Source organism: Colobus angolensis, unplaced genomic scaffold, assembly GCF_000951035.1.
Source record: "Colobus angolensis palliatus isolate OR3802 unplaced genomic scaffold, Cang.pa_1.0 Scaffold63, whole genome shotgun sequence".
NCBI classification, from domain to species: Eukaryota; Metazoa; Chordata; class Mammalia; order Primates; family Cercopithecidae; genus Colobus; species Colobus angolensis.
The window spans coordinates 8,707,259-8,730,687 of NW_012119932.1; the positions used below are offsets into that span (position 1 = coordinate 8,707,259).

Sequence of the window (23,429 nt, forward strand, 5' to 3'; positions counted from 1 at the left end):
CTCAGCCTCCCTAGCAGCTAGGACTACAGGCATGCACCACCACACTTGGCTAACGTTTTTGTTTTTGTTTTTGTTTTTGGTAGAGATGAGATGTTGCTATGTTGTCCGGGCTGGTTTCAAACTCCTGGTGGTCTCAAATGATCCTCCTGCCTCGGCCTCCAAAAGCATTGGGATTACAGGCATGAACTGCCATGCTCGGCCAATTTGTGTTTTCCATAGATAAGTATTCTGGTTAATTCTTGTTTGTGCCAAAGTTTTAGAACTATTGCACTATCCAATGATGATGCACGGCCCTTGCTTAAATTAAGCTCTAAAGACAACTGGAGAAGAAATCCACCTCATTTTGAAATCAAAGAAAGGTAGTTGAAAAAAAAATACTGTGTTTGAGTAGGGCATAGCAAAACAACAACAACAACAACAACCAAAAAGCAAAAACAAAAGCAAACCAAAAAACCTACTGGCGAGTAAGAGATAGGAGAGACGTTTTTGACTGAGCACCATGAGTCATTTCGGCAGTAAAATGGACTTTTTTCCCTTGTCAAGACATATCATTTAAAAAATAAGAAAAATATAAGGCATCCATTTTCTAAGAAAAATGACTAAAGCCAGGGTTATTTTCTGTTTTAATACTTTCGTTAGGTTATCAGTAAATTGCACGTACATTTCATGTACATTTCACGAACTTACCTACTGAAATCCTGTTCAGGATTCTGTTTCCTCAGAAAGAAGACAAAATATATCTCACTTGTTAGTGAGAGTATTCCCATAAATATCCTCTGTTAAATCTGTGAGAGTTTAGGCATTCATCTACTGCCTGACTCCAGTTTTGTTATTTTAAAAATTTTGAACTTCATCTTATGTTGCCACCTGCCCTTGCCTGGAACAGATTTCATTTGACGACTTACATAGAAGAATGCTGACATGTTATCCTTCAGGCCTCCCAAGATGGCTTGTTAATGAGTGCTCTAGAGTCAGTGGGTGAACTATATATTGGGTTTTTAAGAGATGACTCAGAATCTGACATCCAGTAACAGAAGGTAATAAAAACCACCATATTAAAACTAGTCTTTATTACATTTGCTTGTCACTTAACTTGCTTACAGTTTATAATTGCACAGGGAAAAAAATTAACATCAAAGAAGTAGCAGTTGATTTAATCCCAACAGGCATCTGTCCACTTTAAATGCTACAAACAAACATTCTGTCTTAGGAAAACAGTCCATTTTTTTAAAATTTACTAGAATTCATGCAGAATTTACCAACTACTTTTTAAAAAGCAAGAGTTTCATCATGGTGTTGGAAACCAAAGACAAAATTTCAATTAAGGACAATCTGATATTTATATGTTTCCAAAAATAAAACTGCATTATAAAATTAATAAGTTAATGAATTGAAAGATACACACTTTGTCTAAGATAAAAAATTCTTAATTTAAAAATCACTATAGAGTGCAATGAAAGAAACAAAGTAAGACTATATAAATGCATTTTTGAAAGATGTTGACAATCCTAACTTATATTTTAATATTTTGCTCATATATAGCCAAGAGTAGGAGAGAAAGCCAACCTAGGATCAATCCAAAGTTTTGCAGGAGAAACATCATCCAGGGTCGTTGTGTTTGAACATGAGTCATTTCAGGAAGCTAAAAAAAGAATAAAAAACCAGAATAAGATCCAGATATATTCAACTGCTGGGAAAAGCTTGGTGGGAAAACATGAGCAACTGTTATTCAGAACTTAATAACCTTTAAAATTCCCAAAACAGTTACAAAATGCTGAATACCTACTCTACCACGACTTTGAAATGTAAGCTAAAATTAAGCCATTTGATTGTGCTTATGAGGATCCCAGAATTGGCAGTCTTTTTTTTTTTTTTTTTTTTATCCTTTTCTTTTGAGGCAGGGTCTTTGCTCTGTCACCCAGGCTGGAGTGCAATGCCTGTGATCACATTTCACTGCTACCTCCTGGGCTCAGGTGATCCTCTCACCTCAGCCTTCCAGGTGCGAGCCACTGCGACCAGCTAATTTTTGCATTTTTTGTAGAGATGGGGTTTCCCTATGTTGCCCAGACTGGTCTCGAGCTCCTGGGCTCAAGCAGCCTGCCTGTTGCGGCCTCCCAAAGTGCTGGGGATTATAGGCATGAACCACTGGTACAAGGTACATGCATTGGAATTTTCCAATACCTTTTTTTTCTTTCTTTCTTTTTTTTTTTTTTTTTATTCAGGTTCCCATTGTTGCCCAGGCTAGAGTGCAGTGATGTGATCATAGCTTACTGTGGCCTTGAACTCTTGGGCTTAAGCAATCCTCCCACTTCAGCCTCCTGAGTAGCTAAAACTGCAGGTGCACACTACCCTACCCAGCTAATTTTAAAGTTTTCAGTAGAGATGATCTCTTGCTATGTTGCCCAGGCTGATCTCAAACACTGGGGCTCAACTGATCTTCCCGCCTCAGTCTTCCACAGTGTTGGAATTACAGGCACAAGCCACCGCACTCAGCCCCAATACCTTTGCTTCTCAACAGTTTTAAGTATTTTTTAATAGTTTTCTCCAAAGCCAGACAACATAGGCCACCACCTTCCTTTATCCCAGTAAGCTGCATCTCAAACTGTATCTGTGAGGAGACGCAGTTATACCTCTGTGATCATTTACAGGCTCAAACTTTGATTAATCTAATTTCCAAATATGGAATAGGACCTTGGGTAGTTCCCTCTCCTCCTCCTTCTCCTCATTTTTCAAACAGGATTATTAATTATCTTTGATAAAACATGGCTGAATTAACAGCATATCCCATCTCTGTCCCCACTGCCACCTGGCTATTGTGAGTCTTTGATAAAGTACACAGTAGAAGTGGTTTCTGGAAAGGTTTTGTTGGCAATGACTTATAAAGTATAGGTCATCTATTGAGCCATCATGCTTATTTTGAGTGGATGATTACAGAGAAAAATATTTCAGGCAAGATAGAAGCATGGTAGTAAAAACGGTTCTGGTTCAAGAGATACAATTTGAGATGAATTTTCAAATCATCAGTATCTTCATGAACCTACATTTTAGAAAAGCTCATTTTTGAATTTCCATCTTTGCCTCACACTTCCAGGAAGGGTCTTTAGCTGGGGAGAAGTAGACCCTAGATTAGGGTCGATTTAATCACTGAAATGTTTTAGGTACAAAAACACAGAGCTAGAAATTAATATCTTGGAAATTATAGCAGAATTTCAAGCTGTTTCTGTTTTGACTAAATCCAAAAAAGTCCCAATTATTTTTATTTATTTATTTATTTATTTTATTTATTTGTTTTTGAGACAGAGTTTCACTCTTGTCACCCAGGCTGGAGTGCAGTGGCATCAGCTCACTGCAACCTCCCTGCCTCCCAGGTTCAAGCAATTCTCCTGCCTCAGCCTCCCAAGTAGCTGGCAGGCCCATGCCACCACACCTGGCTAATTTTTGTGTTTTTAGTGGAGACTGGGTTTCACAATGTTGGCCAAGTTGGTCTTGACTCCTGACCTCAGGTGATCTGCCCACCTTGGCCTCCCAAAGTGCTGGGATTACAACTTTGTCCCAAATTTTTAAAACAATTGTTCAATCTATTATTTTTCTCACTAGCCTAAGCTTATAAACCTGCTGCTTGCTTGGAGGATTTAATATCTATCAAATTGAATGTATCTTTTATGAGAGTCAGTGACCCTACTCCCAGTGAGAAAATCAAGAATTCTTTATTCTTGTATATAGGTGACAGCATTATCCACCAGAAAACATCATGAATATTTTCACAACTCCAGAGGCAACATTTACATGGAATCCAATGTCTTCAGGAGTTGCAACAGGCTCCTGTGCAGTGGTGTGATCTTGGCTCACTGCAATCTCCACCTGCTGGGTTCAAGCAATTCCCCTGCCTCAGCCTCCCAAGTAGCTGGGACTACAGGCACGCACCACCATGCCTGGCTAATTTTTTGTATTTTAGTAGAGATGGGGTTTCATCGTGTTGGCCAGGATGGTGTCCATCTCCTGACCTCGCAATCCACCCACCTCAGCCTCCCAAATTGCTGGGATTACAGGTGTGAGCCACCGCACCTGGCCTACCTGTGCCTTCTAGCAGCACTTCTTTCCTGCCAGGTCTTTCAGGTTGTTCTGGCTACAAAGTCTTATGTGATACTTATTTGCCTTTCATTTACATCTATTTATCACGTCCTTTCTTATATATTTTTCCCTCTTTTACTTCTCATAATCCTGCAAGTGATAAAACTATTCACTCCTTTCGGTTTTGAAGAAACGTTAGCTCAGAGAGGATAACAGCTCACCCACAGGCACATTGTTGTGATGTCAGAAGAAGGACAAGAAACCAGGTCTCCCCGTAACTGTAGTGAACATACAAATAACTGCAAAGAACAACTCTCTATCTGAAATTCACCCTTTCTATCTGAAATTCATCCTTGTCTCTTATGACCAAGGGCAAATTGGTCTAATTAGAAAAAAATGGAAAATGTCAATGGCAGAAACGTCCTATTAGGCATAAAGGTGTCACTACACTTAATGAAAATTTGATAAAATACATGATGCAATCAATAATGAATTAGTTATCAATAATCAATAATCAACACTTAATCAATAAACAATAACAGCAAACACACCAACAGAAAATTAGGCAAAAGATACCAAACAGGTAATTCAAGAGGAGGAAAATTAAATGGCCCAAAAAATTTTGGAAAAAGGTACAATCTATAATAATTTTTAGGCCGGGCATGGTGGCTCATACCTGTAATCCCAGCATTTTGGGATTACAGATCATTTGAGATCAAGAGTTTGATACTAGCCTGGCCAACATGGTAAAACTCATACTCTATTAAATAATAAACACAAAAATTAGCCAGGCATGGTGGCAGGTGCCAGTCATCCCAGCTACTTGGAATGCTGAGGCAGGAGAATCGTTTAAACCTGGGGGACAGAGGTTGCAGTGAGCCAAGACTGTGCCACTGCACTCCAGGCTAGGCGACAAGAGTGAGACTCCGTTTCTATGTGTGTGTATATATATATATATATTTTTTTTTTTCTATTATGCTATTATGCTGCCTCTGTTGTAAAAGATATCACAGTACTGGCTCTATGTTTTCAAGGCAGACAATATGTGTTTGAAAAGACTTGGCTGGGCGCGGTAGCTCATGCCTGTAATCCCAACACTTTGGGAGGCCGAGGCGGGTGGATCACGAGGTCAGGAGATCGAGACTATCCTGACTAACACAGTGAAATCCCATCTCTACTAAAAAAATACAAAAAATTGGCCAGGTGTGGTGGTGGGTGCCTGTGGTCCCAGCTACTTGGGAAGCTGAGGCAGGAGAATGGCGTAAACCCGGGAGGCGGAGCTTGCAGTGAGCTGAGATCCGGCCACTGCACTCCAGCCTGGGTGACAGAGCGAGACTCCATTGAAAGAAAGAAAGAGAGAAAGAGAGAAAGAGAGAAAGAGAGAAAGAAAGAAAGAAAGAAAGAAAGAAAGAAAGAAAGAAAGAAAGGAAGGAAGGGAAGGGAAGGGAAGGGAAGGGAAGGGAAGGGAAAGTTTGCAAGCTCATAGATATGGACAAACAGTGCAAATCAACATTTCAAAAAAAGTTTAATGAGATTCTCATCCTGAAATAAAAGTTTCAATTTCAATTTCGGTGGCCTATGTGAACTTTCTATGTTCACACATAAATCAATTTGGTGAGAAACCCAGCTAAACCTGCTTTTGTGACAATACTTGGTTCTTTTTAGTATGATTATGGATGAACATATGAACCATAATGTCTCCTAGATACCAAATACCAGAGAATCCTACAGGAAGTCTTTCCAAAAGCTACAAATATGAAATGCCAAAACTCAAACCCTATCTCATTATAGCTTTCCACCTTCTCTTAATCTCCATACATGTATATATTTTCCATCATTTTAGCCAGTAAATTTTGAAGGAAAATAAAGGTTCATATGAATCAATTTTCAAGAGTATTTATTTTATTTCTTTGTTAGAAATTTAAAATTTCTGGCAAGAGTTTAAATGCCACCATTTCCCTCCTGAATTTCAAAAACAAAAGAAAAATCCCTTCTTCCTCCAGGGCAGTTAAGTCCTGTTATCGAGCAATTTTACTGATCTTGATTTATACTCTAAGAGTAGAGGAGGGAAAATGATGAATAGAGCATATTAACAATGACGTAAAGGTACAGAGAAAAAGGAGGACATTTTAGCAAAGTGTCTTGCCCAGAGGTAGTGCTAAGATAAATTTTCTTTAGATTTCTGCCAGAAACTTGGAAACCTTGAAGTAGAGAAGTAACTTCCTTTCTTACCACTATGTTTCACAAGTTGTCCAACCCAAATCAGTAGATACAAAGAGTTGTTAGTCAAGTAGTTGTAATTTTCTGGAAATAAAAAATCTTTAGCTAAAGTGCATCCCTTTGGTCTGCCATTGTTGAGTTCTTTTTTCAATTGTGAATCAAGGCACAGGTAAGAAATGCCTTAAAATGCAGCAGAGTCCACAAACTATGACTTATCCACAGAGAATGGTCCCCACAAGTTCTGTCACCTAACTGAAAACTACTTGTGATGGCTAACTGCTAAGTCGCATTTCTGAACATTTTAGAAAGTGACAAGAAAATGTTTTGGTGGGGCGCGGTGGCTCACACCTGTAATCTCAGCACTTTGAGAGGCCGAGGCGGGTGGATCACCTGAGGTCAGTAGTTCGAGACCAGCCTGACCAGTATGGTGAAACCCCATCTCTATTAAAAACACAAAAATTAGCAAGGCGTGGTGGAAGGTGCCTATAATCCCAGCTATTTGGGAGGCTGATGCTGGAGGATTGCTTGAACCCGGGAGGTGGAGGTTGCAGTGAGCCAAGATCACACCACCGCACTCCAGCCTAGGTGACAGAGCAAGACTCCATCTCAAAAAAAAAAAAAAGGAAAGAAAAGAAAATGTTTTAAACTTGAGTCAATCCCTAAAACTGCATTCCTAGTTAAGTCGAAGCTTTAACATAAATAGTCATGAAGAAAATTAGGAGAACCATCAGGAAAGAAAGTAGACAAATACCAGTATCTGGTCCTATGTGATAACCGTAAACTTGGGAGAATGTGTCACAAAGAAGGATGATCTATAATACATCCTCTGGAACTTGTATTTTGTCCCTCTTTCTTGTACATCTGAGTTTCAGACTCTCATGAAAAACAAAGGTTGTGCTGTCCATTTCCATCGTAATCTGAAACTGGTTTCCTGTTGGCATCACTAAAGACCCATTATCAAATATTTCAACATTTACCTTTATTCATGATTCATAAATATACACACTGAAGAAGAAAGATCAGCCTCCAACGCTTCCAAGATAAAGACGTCAAAGAGCTTTCATTGATAAAATTTGCAATTCAAATATAGAAACAATATTCATTTACTGATGACATTTAGAGACGTCTCCCATGAAGGTAAGATTGTACTTTAAGTATTTTTCTCTCTCAGGAATGCATAGCTTTTGGCATTATGAACGTTTAGAAGTGATTTGCTTCTCCATTCATAAAGTTCACTTAACTGACGTATGACATCTTTTTCCAAGAGGGGTCCTAAAAGTCATTGTGCACATGGAGGCAGGTATATATTTGCATTTGATAAGCAGAACCATGTTTGTTTCTAAGGAATGTGATAAAGAAGAAAACTCAGAAACTTCTCTTGGGGGCATTCTAAATATGCTTAATTTCTGGAGGAACACACATTCTGTGGGAGTCTCTAACTCCAGCCCAGTTGTAAATGGCTTAGTTTGTCCTTGCAGAAGGCAAGCATCTAAGAACAAAATGGAACTGATGGTGCAAGTCACCATTTGGCTTACAAATGAGCAATTGCCACTCTGTCCTAACAAGTAAAGCTGATCAACTGAAAAATCAGCAACTCTTTTTAGATGCATCAGAGAAAGGTACACACTGTCTCAGACATTGGAGAGACAGCAGGTAGACTTAGACAGTCACAACTTACCAGAGCAAAACCCCAGTAGCAGAAACCTCTGCTAGAACCAGTCAGTGGAAGGTTAAGAAAATCTGACTGTAAAGAATGAATTGCTGAAAGCTCAGCCTGGACAACTCTTGAGTTTAAAATTCCAGAAGACCCAATCATAGAAGGCCTCCAGATTTTGTGAGTTTTACCTCCAGGAGTTCCACAGGTTCTCACAGTGAAAACTGGAGAAAAATCTTCTTATACTTCTGGTAGGGGGAGAAGGAAAATAATCATTTTGAAATATACCAGAGCATTCTGCTTTTAACAAGATCTTCCCTCAGGGGAAATTGGTTAACCAGAGCCTAACTTGTTGGGGTTTTATCAAAGCCTAATGTACCTGTGGAAGGAAAATATCAAATTTCAGCCATTTCTAGCCATCCTGTCTTACTTGGGGGAAGGGATGATGAGAAACACTGATGAAGTTCATAGTCCAAGGCACAGGCTTACTAAAAGACTGAGATCTACCAAAGGACTATAGAGCCTTCCCCTTCCCATATGTATTCCTTAGTACCACATTACTAATGGCCTATTTAGCACAATTCTGTTCACTCAGTACAACATGTCTACCTTTCAAATTACAGGACACGTTAAAAGGCAAAAAACAGTTTAAAGAAACTGAACAACAATCAGAATCAAAATCAGACGTAATAGAAATGTTGAAATGATTGGACCAGGAGTTTTAAAATACTATGATTAATATGTTAAGGAACTTAATAAAAAAGGAGACAATATTCAAAACAGAAGGAAAATGTAAGCAGAAAAATGGAAATTATTAGAAAAATAAAAAATAAATGCTAGAGATTAAAAACACTGTAACAAAAATGAAGAATGTCTTTGACAAGCTAATTGGTAGATTAGACATGGTTAAAGAGAGAATCTTTGATCTTGAGGATTTTACAAAACAGACTTGAAAAACAGAAAGCCAAAAAGAAAAAAAGGACTGAAAAAAGAAAACTCTGAACAGAATATCCAAGAACTTTGGGACAACTACAAAAGGCATAACATATTAGAAAGAGGAGAAAGAGGCAAAAACACCAGAAGGAATATTTGGAACAATACTGAGAATTTCTCCAAATTAATGTAAAATAGCAAATTATAAATATAGGAAGCTCAAAGAACATCAAGCAGGAGATATGCTTTAAAAAACCCCTATATCTATGCATATCATCTTTAAACCTCAGAAAACCTTGAAAGAAACCAGATGAAAAATATATCTCACCTTTAAGAAGTAAAGATGAGAAGCATCTGACTACTCGGAAACTGTGCAAGCAAGAGCTTAAATATTTAACTAAATATTTAAGTGAACTAAAATATTTAAACTAAACTAAATATTTAAAGTGTTAAAAGAAAAAAACTACCCACCTAAAATCCTGCACGCTAGTAAATTATATTTCAAAAGTGAAGGAGAAATAAAGACTCTCTCAGAAAACAAAAATAGAGGGAATTTAGACTTGGATTAGTTGTAAATGTATAGTGCAGCTCTAGCACAACCACTAAAATAAATTTTAAAAGAAGCATGATTTATATGCTAAAAATAAGAGAAAATAGAACCATGTAAAATGCTTCATTAGAAACCAAAAGGCAAAAGAGTGGGAAAGACAAAGACAGCAACAGACATCAAAGGTAATGAATAATAAACAGTAATAAATATGGTAGATATTGATTCAACTAAGCAGTCACTATAACAATTATCTAAATATACCAATTAAAAGACAGAGATTATAAGAGTGCATCAAGAAACGAGACCCAACTACATGCCATCTACAAGAAACATGCTTTAAATACAAAGAAAATATAGATTGTAAGTAAAGGGTTAGAGAAAGGTATATAAGTGGTTGTAGTGATCTTAAATTTCAGACTGAGCAGAGTTCAGAGCAAGGATAGTTATGAAGGATACATGGTGTATTACATAATGAAAAAACGATTTAATACTCCAGGAAAACATAAAATCCTTAATGTGTATGTACGTAACAAGACAGTATTAAAATATGTGAGACAAAAATGGATAGAACTACAAGGAAAAATAGATTTATTCACAACTAGATTTGAAGACTTTAGCATTCATCCATCAGAAATGAACAGAGGGATTTTGGGTCAAGATGGCTCACTGGAAGTAGCTAGTGTGTGCTTCTCTGACAGAGAAGACACAGAGTGGCAAGTAAAGACTAGCTCCTCAACTAGATCATCCAGGAGAACATGTTTAGAATCATCAAGTAAGTAATGAGAGCCATGGAAAGTGGAGAAGAGTGAGAAAGGATAGCTGCCCACTAGGGATGAAGTGGAGCCAAGGCAGGGTCCCCACCAAAGGGAACATTAAGTGAGCAAGAGTGCCTGGGGACCCACACTTCTTCCATGGACCTATGCAATCCTGGGCACAGGAGAGCCCCCTGGCCTCCCCTCAGGTCCTCCAGACTGACATGGAGAGCTACATGGAGTCTGGGCAGAGCCGCTGTTCAGGCCCATGAGGAACCCCAAGGGCTTTAGATTCCTGAACACCATGGCACCAGCTGTCTTAGCTGCACCAAGAAAGGAAGCCAGGCTCTCTTGCAACCACAGTGCTGAGGAGCAGACAGACTACAGGCCTCACTTCCATCAACACCTTGCTGGGCAAAGCCAACTGACCTGGGACCCAGACACAGCCACCCCACCTCCACCTGGGCACTAGGGCCAGTAGCCACTCTGCATTTCTCTGGGATGCTGATCCCAGAGGTAACCAACAGGCCTGTCCTTTTTGACACCGCTGCAGACCCCACCCCTACTGCCCTCAGGCTGCAGTTAGAGCAAAGAGACTAAGACTTGTAGGCCTCCAGTAAACCACAGTTGCCTTATGGAAAAGTGGTCAGACTGTTTTCCACACGGGTCCCTGTCCCTGCTACTCCTCACTGAGCAGTGCCTCCTGACCTGGGTCTACAGCACAGCCTCCCTGCCCCAACCTGAGTACTTCAGTTGGTGGTGGCTCTGCATTTCTCTGGGGAGGAAATCCCAGAGATAATCCAGAGTCTCAGCCATTGCTGCTACAGAGGAACTACCCTTGCTGTCCTTGGGCTGGAAGGAGAATAAAGATCCTGATCACTTTGCTCCTTTACCAGGCAGGGCCCCCAGATTGGGCTTGCAGTACGGCCACCCCACCCCAGTGAACATTCCCATTGGAAGTAGCTTTGTGTCTCTCCATCGTGGAGTTCCCAGAGGTAACTGACAGCCCCTCTGCCACTGCTGTAGCAGCGGAACCTTCCCTTACCAGTGCTACCTGGTCCCCTATCACCAGTCTGTGGAAGAACAAAATGACTGAGTGCTTTACTCGCTCCTCCAGCATAACCCAGCTGCCCTAGAAAGGAGAGGCCAGACTGTCTTCCCCATGAATCCTCTGACATCCCTGCTCTTTACCAGGCAGCTTGGGCTTGCAGTGCAGGCACTCCACACTGGGCTGATCATTCTAATTGACAGCAGCTCTATGTTTCTCTTGGGTGGAGCCCCAAGAGACAAGTGAAAGGGCCTCTGTCATTGCCACTGTCAAGGTCCCCATCTCTGCTGCCCCCCAGCTGGGGAAAGAACAAAAAGCCTGAGCTTGCCCCAGGGCTGTGATACACAGCCCCAGAGGGCCAAGCTGAGATCTGTGACAAGTACCCATGTAGGAGAGGAGCCTACATGCTCAGCACTGAGAAGGGGCATGGATGCAAACACAAGGAAATACAGAGGAACCAAGTGGCTAAGAGCCTGTCTACTGGTCATTACTCTTAAGCACCATATACTGGATTAGAGCCCAAATTTCAACACCAAAAATACTATGCTAATAAAGACCTCTGTGAAACCAGGGACTAGAATTCAGCCACAAAAAAAGACCCTGCACAAAGCCTTGGCCCTCTGGAAACATCCAGAAATGAAGCTAACTGACCAGGCTCAAAATCACACCACAGTTAAAGGAACATCAGCCCACACGGATGCGAACGAACCAGAACAAGAACCCCGGCAACTCCAAAATCAGGAGAGTCTCCTTACGTCCAAACTGCCGCACTAGCTCCCCAGTAATGGCTGTTAACCAGAATGGAATGGCTGAAATGAAAGACCTAGAATTGAGAATCTGGATAGCAACAAAGATCATCGAGATTCAAGAGGAAGTTGAAACCCATTCCAAGAAATCTAAAGAATCCAGTAAAATGATTCAAGAGAATGAAAGATAAAATATCCATTTTAAGAAAGAATCAAAGTGAGCTGACAGAACTGAAAAACTCACTGTATAAATTTCGTAACACAATTGGAAGTATTAACAGCAGAATAGACCAAGATGAGGAAAGAATATCAGAGCTTGAAGAGTGGTTCTTCGAATTAACTCAGTCAGACAAAAATAAAGAAAAAAGAACTAAAAAAAATAAACAAAATCTCTGAGAAAGACGGGATTATGTAAAGAGGTAAAATCTATGACTCATTGGCATTCCTGAAAGACAGGGAGAAGAAGCAAGCAAATTGGAAAGCATATTTGAGGATACTGGGCATGAAAATTTCTTCAACCTTACTACAGGGGTTGACATTCAAATTCAGAAAATTCAGAGAAGAAAACCCTTGCAAGATACTATATAAGACAACCATCCCCAAGACACATAGTCATCAGATTCTTCAAGGTCAATGCAAAAGAAAATATATTAAAGGCAGCAAGAGAGAAGGGGCAGGTCACCTAAAAAGGGAAACTCATCAGACTAACAGTAGATTTTTCAGCAGAAACACTACAAGCCAGAAGATGTTGGGGACCTAATTAAGAATCCTTAAAGAAAAGAAATTTCAACCAAGAATTTCATATCCAGCAAAACTAACCTTCATAAGTGAAGGAGAAATAAAATCCTTTACAGACAAGCAAATGTTAATGGAATTTGTAACCACCAGACCTGACTTACAAGAGGTCCTTAAGGAAGGGCTAAGCGGAAATGAAAGACCGTTACCAGACACCACACAAACACACTCAAGTACATAGACTACTGACTCTATAAATCAAATACACAATCATGTCTACATAACAACCAGCTAACAACACGATGACAGAATCGAATCTATACATATCAATATTAACCTTGAACATAAACAGGCTAAATGTCCCACTTAAAAGGCACTGAGTGGTAAACTGGATAAAGAAGCAAGACCTAAATGTACGCTTTCTTCGAAGAGACCCATCTCACATGCAAGAACACCCATACACTCAAAGTAAAGGGATGGAGAAATATCTATTAAGAAACAGAAATCAGAAAAGAGCAGGGGCTGCTATTCTTATCTTAGACAAAACAGACTTTAAGCCAACAATGATCAAAACTGACAAAAATAAAAGGGCATTACATAATGACAAAAGGTGTTTAATTCAACAAGATGTAATTATCCAACCCATGGAACAGGTTAGGAAATACAGAAATAAAGCTGTACACTTACAATGATCTGATCTTTGGCAAAGCAGACAATAACAAGCAGGAAAGGACTCTCAATTCAATAAATGGTGCTGGAATGACTGGCTAACCATGTGCAGAAGATTGAAACTGGACCTCTTCCTTTCACCATACACAAAAATCAACTTGAGATGGATTAAAGACTTAAATGTAAAACCTAACACTACAAAAATTCTAGAAGAAAACCTAGCAAATACCATCCTGCATATCAGTCTTGGCAAAGATTTCACGACAGAGACTCCAAAAGCAATTGCAAAAAAAATCAAAAGTTGATAAGTGGGACCTCATTAAACTAAAGATCTTCTGCACAGCAAAATAAACTCTCAACTGAGTAAACAGCCTATAGGATAGGAAAAATATTTGCAAACTATCAATCTAAGAAAGGTCTAATATCCAAAATCTATAAGAAACTTAAATAAATTAACAAGCAAGAAACAAATAGCCCCATTAAAAAATGAGTAAAGGACAGGGACATATCTCAAAAGATGACATACACATGGCCAACAAGCATATGAAAAAATGCTCTATATCACTAATCATTAGGGAAATGCAAATCAAAACCACAATGATGCACCATCTCATACCCATTAGAATGGCAATTATTAAAAAGTTAAAAAAACAGCAGATGCTGATGAGGTTGCAGAGAAAGGGAATGCTAATATACTGTTGGTGAAAATGTAAATTAGTTCAGCCACTGTGGAAAACAGTCTGGAGATTTCTTAAAGAAGTTAAAATAGAACTACCATTCAACCCAGCAATCCCATTACTGGCTATATATCCAATAGAATATAAATCATTCTACCATAAAGACACATACACCCATATGTTCATCACAGCACTATACACAGTATCAAAGACATAGAATCAACCTAAATGCCTGACAATGGTGGAGTGGATAAAGAAAATATGGTACAAATACACCATGGAATACTATACAGCCATATAAAAGAAAGACTGCATCTTTTGTGGCAACATGGATGAAGCTGGTGGCCATTATCCTAAGTGAATTACAACAGGAACAGAAAAGCAAATACCACATGTTCTCACTCATAAGTGGGGAATAAATGCTGACATAAAGAAGGGTATAACAGACATTAGGGCTTACTTAAGGTGGAGGGTGAGGATTGTAAAACTACCTATTGGGTATTACATTGATTGCCAAGGTGACAACATTATCTGTATACCAAATCCCCACAATATGCACCTTACCCATGTAACATACTTGCACATGTATCCCTTGAACCTAAAAAAAAAATTGGAAGATAAATAAATGAACAGATCTAGCAGGCAGAAAATCTGTAGACATAGTTGAATTCAGCAGGACATCAATCAATTGGACATAATTGACAACTATAGACTACTTTATCCAATAAGAGCAGACTGCAAATTCTTCCCCAGCTCATGTGGAACATTCACCAAGATAGACCACATTCTGGGCTATAAGACTGACCTGAACAAATTTAAAATAATAGAAGTCATACAACTTCTATTCTTAGGTCATATGGATTAAACTAGAAATCAATAACAGAAAGATAGCCGGAAAATACCAAAAGAACTGGAGATTAAATAACATACCTCTAAATAACACATGAGTTAAGAAAGAAATCTCAAGAAAAACTAAAAAAGTTTTGAATGAATGAAAATAAAAATAAAATTTATCAAAATTTGTGAGACAAGAGTGAAAGTGGTGCTCAAAGGGAAATTCAGAGCATTGGATTTCAGAAAAGAATCGGACATTATATATATCAGAAAGCAATAAAGATCTAAACTCAACACTCAAAGCTTCCTTCTTAGGAAACTAGAAAAGGAAGAGCAAACTAAATCCAAAAGTAAGCAGAAGAAAATAATGAAAGAGCAGAAATCAACGAAATTAAAATCAGGTAATCAATATAGAAATTCAACAAAGCCAAATCTGGTTCATTGAAAAGATTAATAAAATAGATAAGCCTCTAGCTAGGCTAACCAAAAAAAAAAGGAGAGAAGATACAAAGTATTGATACTGGAAATCAAAAAGAGGATGTCACTACAGATTCTGTGAACATTCAAGGATAATAAAGAAATATCAGGAGCAACTCTATGCCCCCAAATTTGATAACATAGATGAAATGGACCAATTCCCTGAAAAACACAGTCAGCTAAAACCCACACAAGAAGGAATAGACAATTTGAATAGGCCTTTATCTATTAAAGAATTTAAATTAATAATCAATAACCTCCCCAAACAGAAATCACCAGGCCCAGATGGGCTCACCAATGAACGAAACACTTTAGGAAAAAATTTTACCAATTCTCTAAAATCTCTTTCAGAAAGCAGAAGTAGAAGGAATATTTCCTAACTCATTTTGTGACACTAGCATTACCCTAAGAACAAAACCAGGCAAAGACATTACAAACAAAGAACACCAACAGATCAACTACAGAGCAATGCTTCTCAAAAATATAGATGCAAAAATGCTGAGCAAAGCATCAAAATCAACACCAAGAATGTACAAAAGGAATTATAACTACAATCAAGGGGGATTTATTCCAGGTATGCAAGGCTGATTCAACATTTGGAAATCAGTTAACATAATCTATCACATCAACAACTAAAGAAAAAAAATTACATGATCATATCAATAGGTGTAGGAAAAGAATTTGACAAAATCCAACATTCAGTCATGATAAAAACTCTCAGTAAACTAGGAATGAAGGTAATTTCCTCAACTTGATCAAGAACATTTACAAAAACCTATAGCTAACATATACCTAATGGTGAGAAACCAGAAGCTTTCCTAGTAAAATCAGAAGAAAGGCAAGGATGAGCCCTCTCACTGCTGCTTCTCAATATCATACTGGAAGTTCTGGCTAATGCAGTAAGATTAGAAATGGAAATAAAAGACATGCAGATTACAAGCAAAGAAATGAGACTGCCTTTGTTCACAGATGACATGATAACTATAAAGAAAATCTAAAAGATTCAACAAAAAAGCTCCTAGAACTGATAGTCAAGTATAGCAAGGTTGTGGAATCCACGGTTAATATTCAAAAGTCAACTGCCTTTCTCTGTATCGTCAGTGAACAGGTGACATTTAAAGTTAAAAACCCATTAACATTTACATTTGCACTTCCAAAAATGAAACATCCAGTTATCAATCTAACAAAATGCACAAGATATATATGAGGAAAACTACAAAACTCTGACAAAGGATATCAAAAAACTAAACAAATGGAGAGGTATTCCATGCTCAAGGATAGGAAGACTGTATATCCTCAAGATGTGAGTTATTTCCAATTTGATTCAATTCAATCCAAATCAAAGTCTCAGCAAGTTATTTAACAACAAACAGATTTTAAAGTTTACATGGAGTGGAAGAAATCCATAGTAGTCAACTCAATATTAAAGACCGACACTGGAAAATATTGGAGACCTGACACCACCTGACTTCAAGACTTACTATAATGCTACAGGAATCAAGACACTGCTGTGTTGCTAAAAGAATAGATGAATAGATCAATGGCATATAACAGATAGTCCAGAAATAGACCTAGATAAATACAGTGAGCTGATCTTTGATAAAGGAGTAAACACAATAAAATGGAGCAATGGCCTCTTTTCAAAAAATAGTGCCGGAACAACCTGAAATCCACTTACAAAAAAAGTGAACCTAGACACAGTCTTACATTCTTCACAAAAAGGTGGATGGATCATGAGGTAAGGAGTTCAAGACCAGCCTGGCTAACATGGTAAAAGCCCATCTCTACCAAAAATACAAAAATTAGCCAGGCGTGGAGGCATGCACCTGTAATCCCAGCTACTCAGGAGGCTGAGGCAGCAGAATTGCTTGAACCCAGGAGGCAGAGGTTGCAGTGAGCCGAGATCGTGCCACTGCACCCCAGCCTGGGTGACAGAACGAGACTCCGTCTCAAAAAGAAAAAAAATTAATTCACAATAAAGCATAGACCTGAATTAAAAATACAAAACCATAAAAATCCTAGAAGATTATGATAAAAGAAATCTAGGTGACCTTAGGTATAGCAATGACTTTTCAGACAAGATGCTAAAGACATGATCTATGAAAGAAAGAATTCATAAGCTGGGCTTCATTAAAATTAAAATGTATTTTTAAAAATATATAAGTAGGTACTTTATTTGGGCCAAGATTCAGGATTGCAATCCAGGAGCATAGATTCAAGCTGCCCTAAATATATACTCCCAAAATTAAAACCTCAGTTTGGTGAAAGACAATGTCAAGAGAATGAGAAGATAAGCCACAGACTGGGGGAAAACATTTGCAAAACATTATCTTATAAAGGAATTGTATCCAAAATACACAAGGAACTTTTAAAAGGTAATAGGAAAACAGACAATTTCCAATTAAAAATGGGAAGACCTGAGTAGAGACTCGCCAAAGATGTATGATGGCAAGCAGTCATATAAAAAGATGCTTAGCATTTTATATTATTAGGGAATTGCAAATTACAACAACAATGAAATACCTCTATACACCTATTAGAATGGCCAAAACCCACAACACTGACAGCAACAAGTGCTGGTAAGGATGTAGAGCAACTGGAACTCTCATTCATTGCTGATGGAAATGCCAAACGGTACACCTACTTTGGAAGACAGTTTGGCAGCTTCTTACTTAACTAAACCTACCCTTATCATATGATCCAGCAATCATGTTTCTTGGCATTTCCTCAACAGATTTGAAAACGTTTGTTCACACGAAAACCTGCTCAAGTGTATTTATAGCAGCTTAATCCATAATTACCAAAATTTGGAAGGAACCAAATTTGGATGTCCTGCAGTAGGTAAATGGATAAATGGTGATGCATCCAGACAGTTAAATATTATTCTGCACTAAAAAGAAATGAACTATCAAACTGTAAAAAGACAGAAGAAACTCAGATTTGTATTATGAAATGAAAGAAGCTAATTTGGAAAGGCAGCATACTGTATCATTACAGCTATATGACATTCTGAAAAAGGCAAAACCATGAAGACAGTAAAAATAGTAGTGGTTGACAGGGATTTGGGGGAAGGAGGAATATATATGCAGAACACAGGGGACATTTAGGCAGTGCAACTATTCCGTATGATACAATGGTGGGTATGTGTCATCATCCATTTGTAAAACCCATAGAATGTATAAAACCAAGAGTGAAATCTTACATTAACTATGGACTTTGAGTGATAATGTGTGAAGGTATGTTCGTGAATTGTAACAGATGTATCATTGTGTTGCAGGATGTCTGTCGTGGGGTGGTTGTGCATGTGTAGGGACAAGGGACTTAAAAATAAAGTTTAAAAAAAGTCAATTTTTCAGTCACACTAGCCTCATTCAAGGGACAATAGCCACATGTAACTACTGGGCATAATTTGGATAGTGTAAGTGAAAAAAAAAGTTGATTATTTATCTTTAGAAGCACTCTTAACTAGAGTTACACGTCCACTTTGAGAAGAATCATCATGATTATGGTTCATTCTGTACTTTTTATGTCCCACCCATATAGTTCTGTTACTCTAAAAATTTGTTAAAAATAAAAAATAAGGAAAAACTAAAGCATATTTTGAGTTACTGGAGTGTTTGGTGTCTAGGGCCCAACTAGACTGTGCTTTTTCACAGTCTTTTGTTGATACTCAGGACAAGATTTAGTCCAAGCACTTTCCACAATATTATACCATCAATACATCGAGATTTTTTTCCCAAATGTGATCACTATTATGAAGAGTCACTGGAACATCTCCCTAATATCAAACACAGAGAAAAAAATGAAAAAAATATTTTGAGCATTCACTTATTCACATATTGAGAACAACGTTAATAAGGTGTTCAGCTAATATTTATCTCAATTTTTAGAGTCTTTTGATGATTATTGATAACATGTCAACTAAAAATGATTACAAAGAGATATTAATAGTCTTTCCATTAAACAGATATATAGGTAGATAGATTTAATATGGTTCTTAGTGGCACCCAAAAGTTTATACAGTTTTTGCCCAACCTAATAATCTGTATAATCCTTTATCCATGCAGTGTCTCCAAGAAAATTTACTGAAAAATTCATCTATGAGATCACAACTTGCTGAAAACTTGGTAAATTAGGAAGACTGTTTGGCCTTTATAAATCCAAAAAGTACATGAACTGGCTGACTTCGTCTTTCTTCTCCCATACATCCTCTAGCCATCTTGCTAGTTGTAGTGCTTCACCATAAAGTTAATCACACTACATTTTACTTTTCTTTCAGATAGTCAGAAACATGAAACCACACACAGGTTGTCTCTTCGCAGCTGTGATCATCATGACACTCAAACTATAGATGCATTAGATTTGTAAACCTATATTAGTCCTAACAGCAAGCCAGTTTGTACCTGGCATTCACTATCACAAACTTTAAGGAAATACCAGAAAAGTTGCTCTAGTGAACAAGAAAAAATTTTAAGTAAGGATTGATTTTGTCACATAGCACAAGGACTTAAAAAGACATGATCACTTCTAACATTGAAAGACAACAGAGATTTCCTTTATTTATTGTCATAAATGCATATTTCTCTATTCATACAACTTAAAATTGAAGAAGAGAAAAACAGACCCTGAATGAGACAAATTTTGATTTCTGTTTCCAGTGGGTTTCAAAAACAAAACAAGAGAAAAGGGCTTATGTGATTGTTGGGGAATCCTTCTGACTTGTAAACGTGTCTTTAATGTACACGTTTTTATGCATTATAGCATTATACTTTTTAAAATACTGCTTGTAGAACACATCTTTCTGTTAAATAATAATTTGTTAAGCAGTAGGTATATATTTTTTCACTCCCAAGATGTTAAAACAAAATCCAAATATATAAATTTAGCAAAGTTGAAAGACAAAATAAACACACAAAATTAGTTGCATTTATAAACACAATGAACAATCCAAAAAAGAAATGAAAACAAATTTACTTATATCATCAAAAAGAAAAAAATACCTAGAAATAAAATTAACCAAGAAAGTGAAAGACTTGTACACTGAAAACTATAAAACATTGCTGAAAGAAATTAAAAACAAATAAATGGAAAGACATCTCATGTTCATGGATTGGAAAATTTAGTATTATTAAGATATCACTACCCCTTAAAGTATAGACTAAAGGTAATCTCTAGCAAAATCCCAATCACTTTTTTTAAAAAAAGAGAAAAATTAACCCTAAAATTCATATGAAATCTCAAAGGATCCTCAAATAGCCAAAACAATCTTAAAAACTAGTAAATTTGGAGATCTTACATTTCCTGATTTCAAAACTTAGTACAAAACTAGAATAATCAAATGAGTGTGGTACTGGCCAAGAGAATAGAATAGAGAGCCCAGAAACAAGTCTTGCACACGTGATCAATTGATTTTCAACAAGGCTGCCAAAACCATCCAATGGACAAAGGACAGTCCTTTCAACAGATGGTGCTAGGGAAACTGGATATACACATTCAAAAGAACAGGCTGAACATGGTGGCTCATACTATAATCTCAACACTTTGGGAGGCCAAGTCAAGAGGATCACTTGAAGCCAAGAGTTCAAGACAAGCCTGGGCAACATAGTGACACCCCAAATCTACAAAAAAAAATTTTTTTTTAATTAGCTGGGCATGGTGGCATGTGCATATAGTTCCAGTTACTTGGGAGGTTGAGGTAGGAGAATCACTTGATCCTAGGAGATCAAGGCTACAGTGAGCTATGATCATGCCACTGCTCTGCAGCCTAGGCAACAGAGCAAGACTCTGTCTCTAATAATAATAATAATAATAATAACAATAATAAAGTTGGATGTTTACCTAACACCATATACAAAAATTAACTTAAATTGGATCAGACCCAAACATGATAGATAAAACACTAAAATTCTTAGTTTGCTTTAACTGTTTAGCTTTTTAGCTTCTTGTGATATATTTTGCTTATTGTAATATGCTGATTAACTACTTATCTTTTTAACTTATTGTAATATCATTGTTTAGCTTTTTAGCTTGTTATAATATAAAGATTATAGTATTACAATATTTTTAATAAAGCACCATTTAGGGTAGATCTAAGAACCTATGTGACAATAAGAGATGTCACTTGCTGCCTGGTAAATATTCATTGTCATTACTTTCCACTATAAAACATGAAATGCTGAGTTTTGTTTAGCTCTCAAAGTCCCTGAGCATAAACTCAGTTCTCATGCCCTCACGCTTCATGAAGAACTACAAACTAATCAATTGTTGCAGGATTGAAGCTACTTGGGAGGCTGGAGTGCAGTGGTGTGATCTTGGCTCACTGCAACCTCCGCCTCCCGGGTTCAAGCAATTCTCCTGCCTTGGCCTCCTGAGAAGCTGGACTACAGGCATGTGCCACCACGCCCAGCTATTTTGTGTTTTTAGTAGAGAAGCAGTATGTTGGCCAGGATGGTCTTGATCTCTTCACCTTGTGATCCACCTGTCTCTGCCTCTCAAAGTGCTGAGATTACAGGTGTGAGCTACCGCACCCAGCCGCCCTTTCAATAGACTGCAAGGTTTTCTACTTCTAATTTATTTGTGATGGTTTGCTATAAACAAGACGGAGGGAAGTCTGGAGTGTCTTTCTTTTAATGAACCTGGCTGACCCTCTAATTGGACCTTGGTGGAGACGGTGACATATGCACAGAGATGAGCTTTTATCAGCCACAGAGTCTTAAAAAGGCCCTCCAGGATTTCTCTTTCTACAACATTCTGGAGAATAAACATCTTCTCTGGAATGTTTGCTTACAAATACTATATCAATTCTTGCTTTTAACAATCTTCTGAGAGTTGAATCCAAATAAAAGTTTGGTTATGGCTATCTTGTGCTTTTCCTTTTTTTCATGGAATTCATTTTTTTGGTTGTCCCTTTTGACATCAATCAAAAGAGGGATGTTAGAATATGTTCTATTTTAGAATCATATTTGATTAGTAATAGTAGAATCCTCAACACTCTGTTGACTCAAGAATCTCCTGAAATTGGGAGGTTCGTTCCCACTGTTTTGAATTTAGGTCTTTTTCAACTAGTATTTATGTTCAATAAACAACTTAACAAAGCGGTTTTAACCTTCCTTATTATGCGAGAAAGCAAAGACCACAGCTCTCAGCTTATGTGGGACAGCCAACCTAGAGGCTTTTCTCAAGGTTATTTTAAAATCTCCAGCTTTAAAACTTTTATTTGCTGAATAATTCAAATGCAGAATCTTACATGTCTATCACTTCCCAATGGGATCTTCCCAAGGCAATTCATGAAGCAGTTTGTAGCAGAAGATAAATTAATTTTTTTTTGAAAACTGTGAGTTATAAGATAAAGAGCACATCACTGTCACGCACAATTAGGAGAGACAAAGATGTTACCTGCTTTAAACTTGTATTTAACAATTCTCTTCTCCTTTTTTTCCTTAGGGGAAGTGATTCAGTTAGACAAATTCTTAGTGGTAAAGCTCAGCAAAGACAGACGTCAGCCAGCTTTAGTTCAGTTGAACAATGTGGGGGTAAGGATGCTGATCCTCGCACAGTTGAAAATTCATATATAACTTTTGACTCTCCCAAAACTTAACAACTGATAGCTTCCTGTTGACCAGAAGCCTAACCAATAGCACAATTAACACATATTTTATATGCTCTGTGTATTATATACAGCATTCTTGCAATAAAGTAAGCTGAGGAAAATAAAATGTTATTAAGAAAATCATAAGGGGGATGAGTGCAGAGGCTCATGCCTGTAATCCCAGCATTTTGGGAGGCTGAGGCAGGTGGATCACTTGAGGCCAGGAGTTCCAGACCAGCCTGGCCAACATGGCAAAACCCCATCTCTACTAAAAACATAAAAATCAGTGGGCATGGGGGCACACGCTTGCAATCCCAGCTATTCCAGAGGCTGAGGCAGGATAATTGTTTGAACCTGGGAGACAGAGGCTGCAGTAAGCTGAGATTGCACCACTGCACTCCAGCCTGAGTGACAGAGTGAGACTGTCTCAAAAAAACAAAGGAAGGAAGGAAGGAAGGAAGGAAGGAAGGAAGGA

At 37.8% G+C, this 23,429-nt stretch overlaps 1 protein-coding gene across 4 annotated transcripts in view; it reads right to left on the reverse strand.

The window, feature by feature from the left end:
- Nucleotides 1-1,053: 1,053 nt before the first annotated feature.
- The window catches only part of SLC39A12 (solute carrier family 39 (zinc transporter), member 12), an 81,013-nt gene continuing 58,637 nt past the window's right edge, over nt 1,054-23,429 (reverse strand). For 2 of the 4 annotated variants that reach the window (XM_011963883.1, XM_011963882.1), the window contains exon 13: nt 1,054-1,642. In XM_011963883.1, coding sequence (XP_011819273.1) covers nt 1,514-1,642 — 129 coding nt within the window. In that variant the 3' untranslated portion in view covers nt 1,054-1,513. The remainder of the gene's footprint in view (nt 1,643-23,429) is intronic. The other 2 variants (XM_011963884.1, XM_011963885.1) reach the window with 1 other exon arrangement.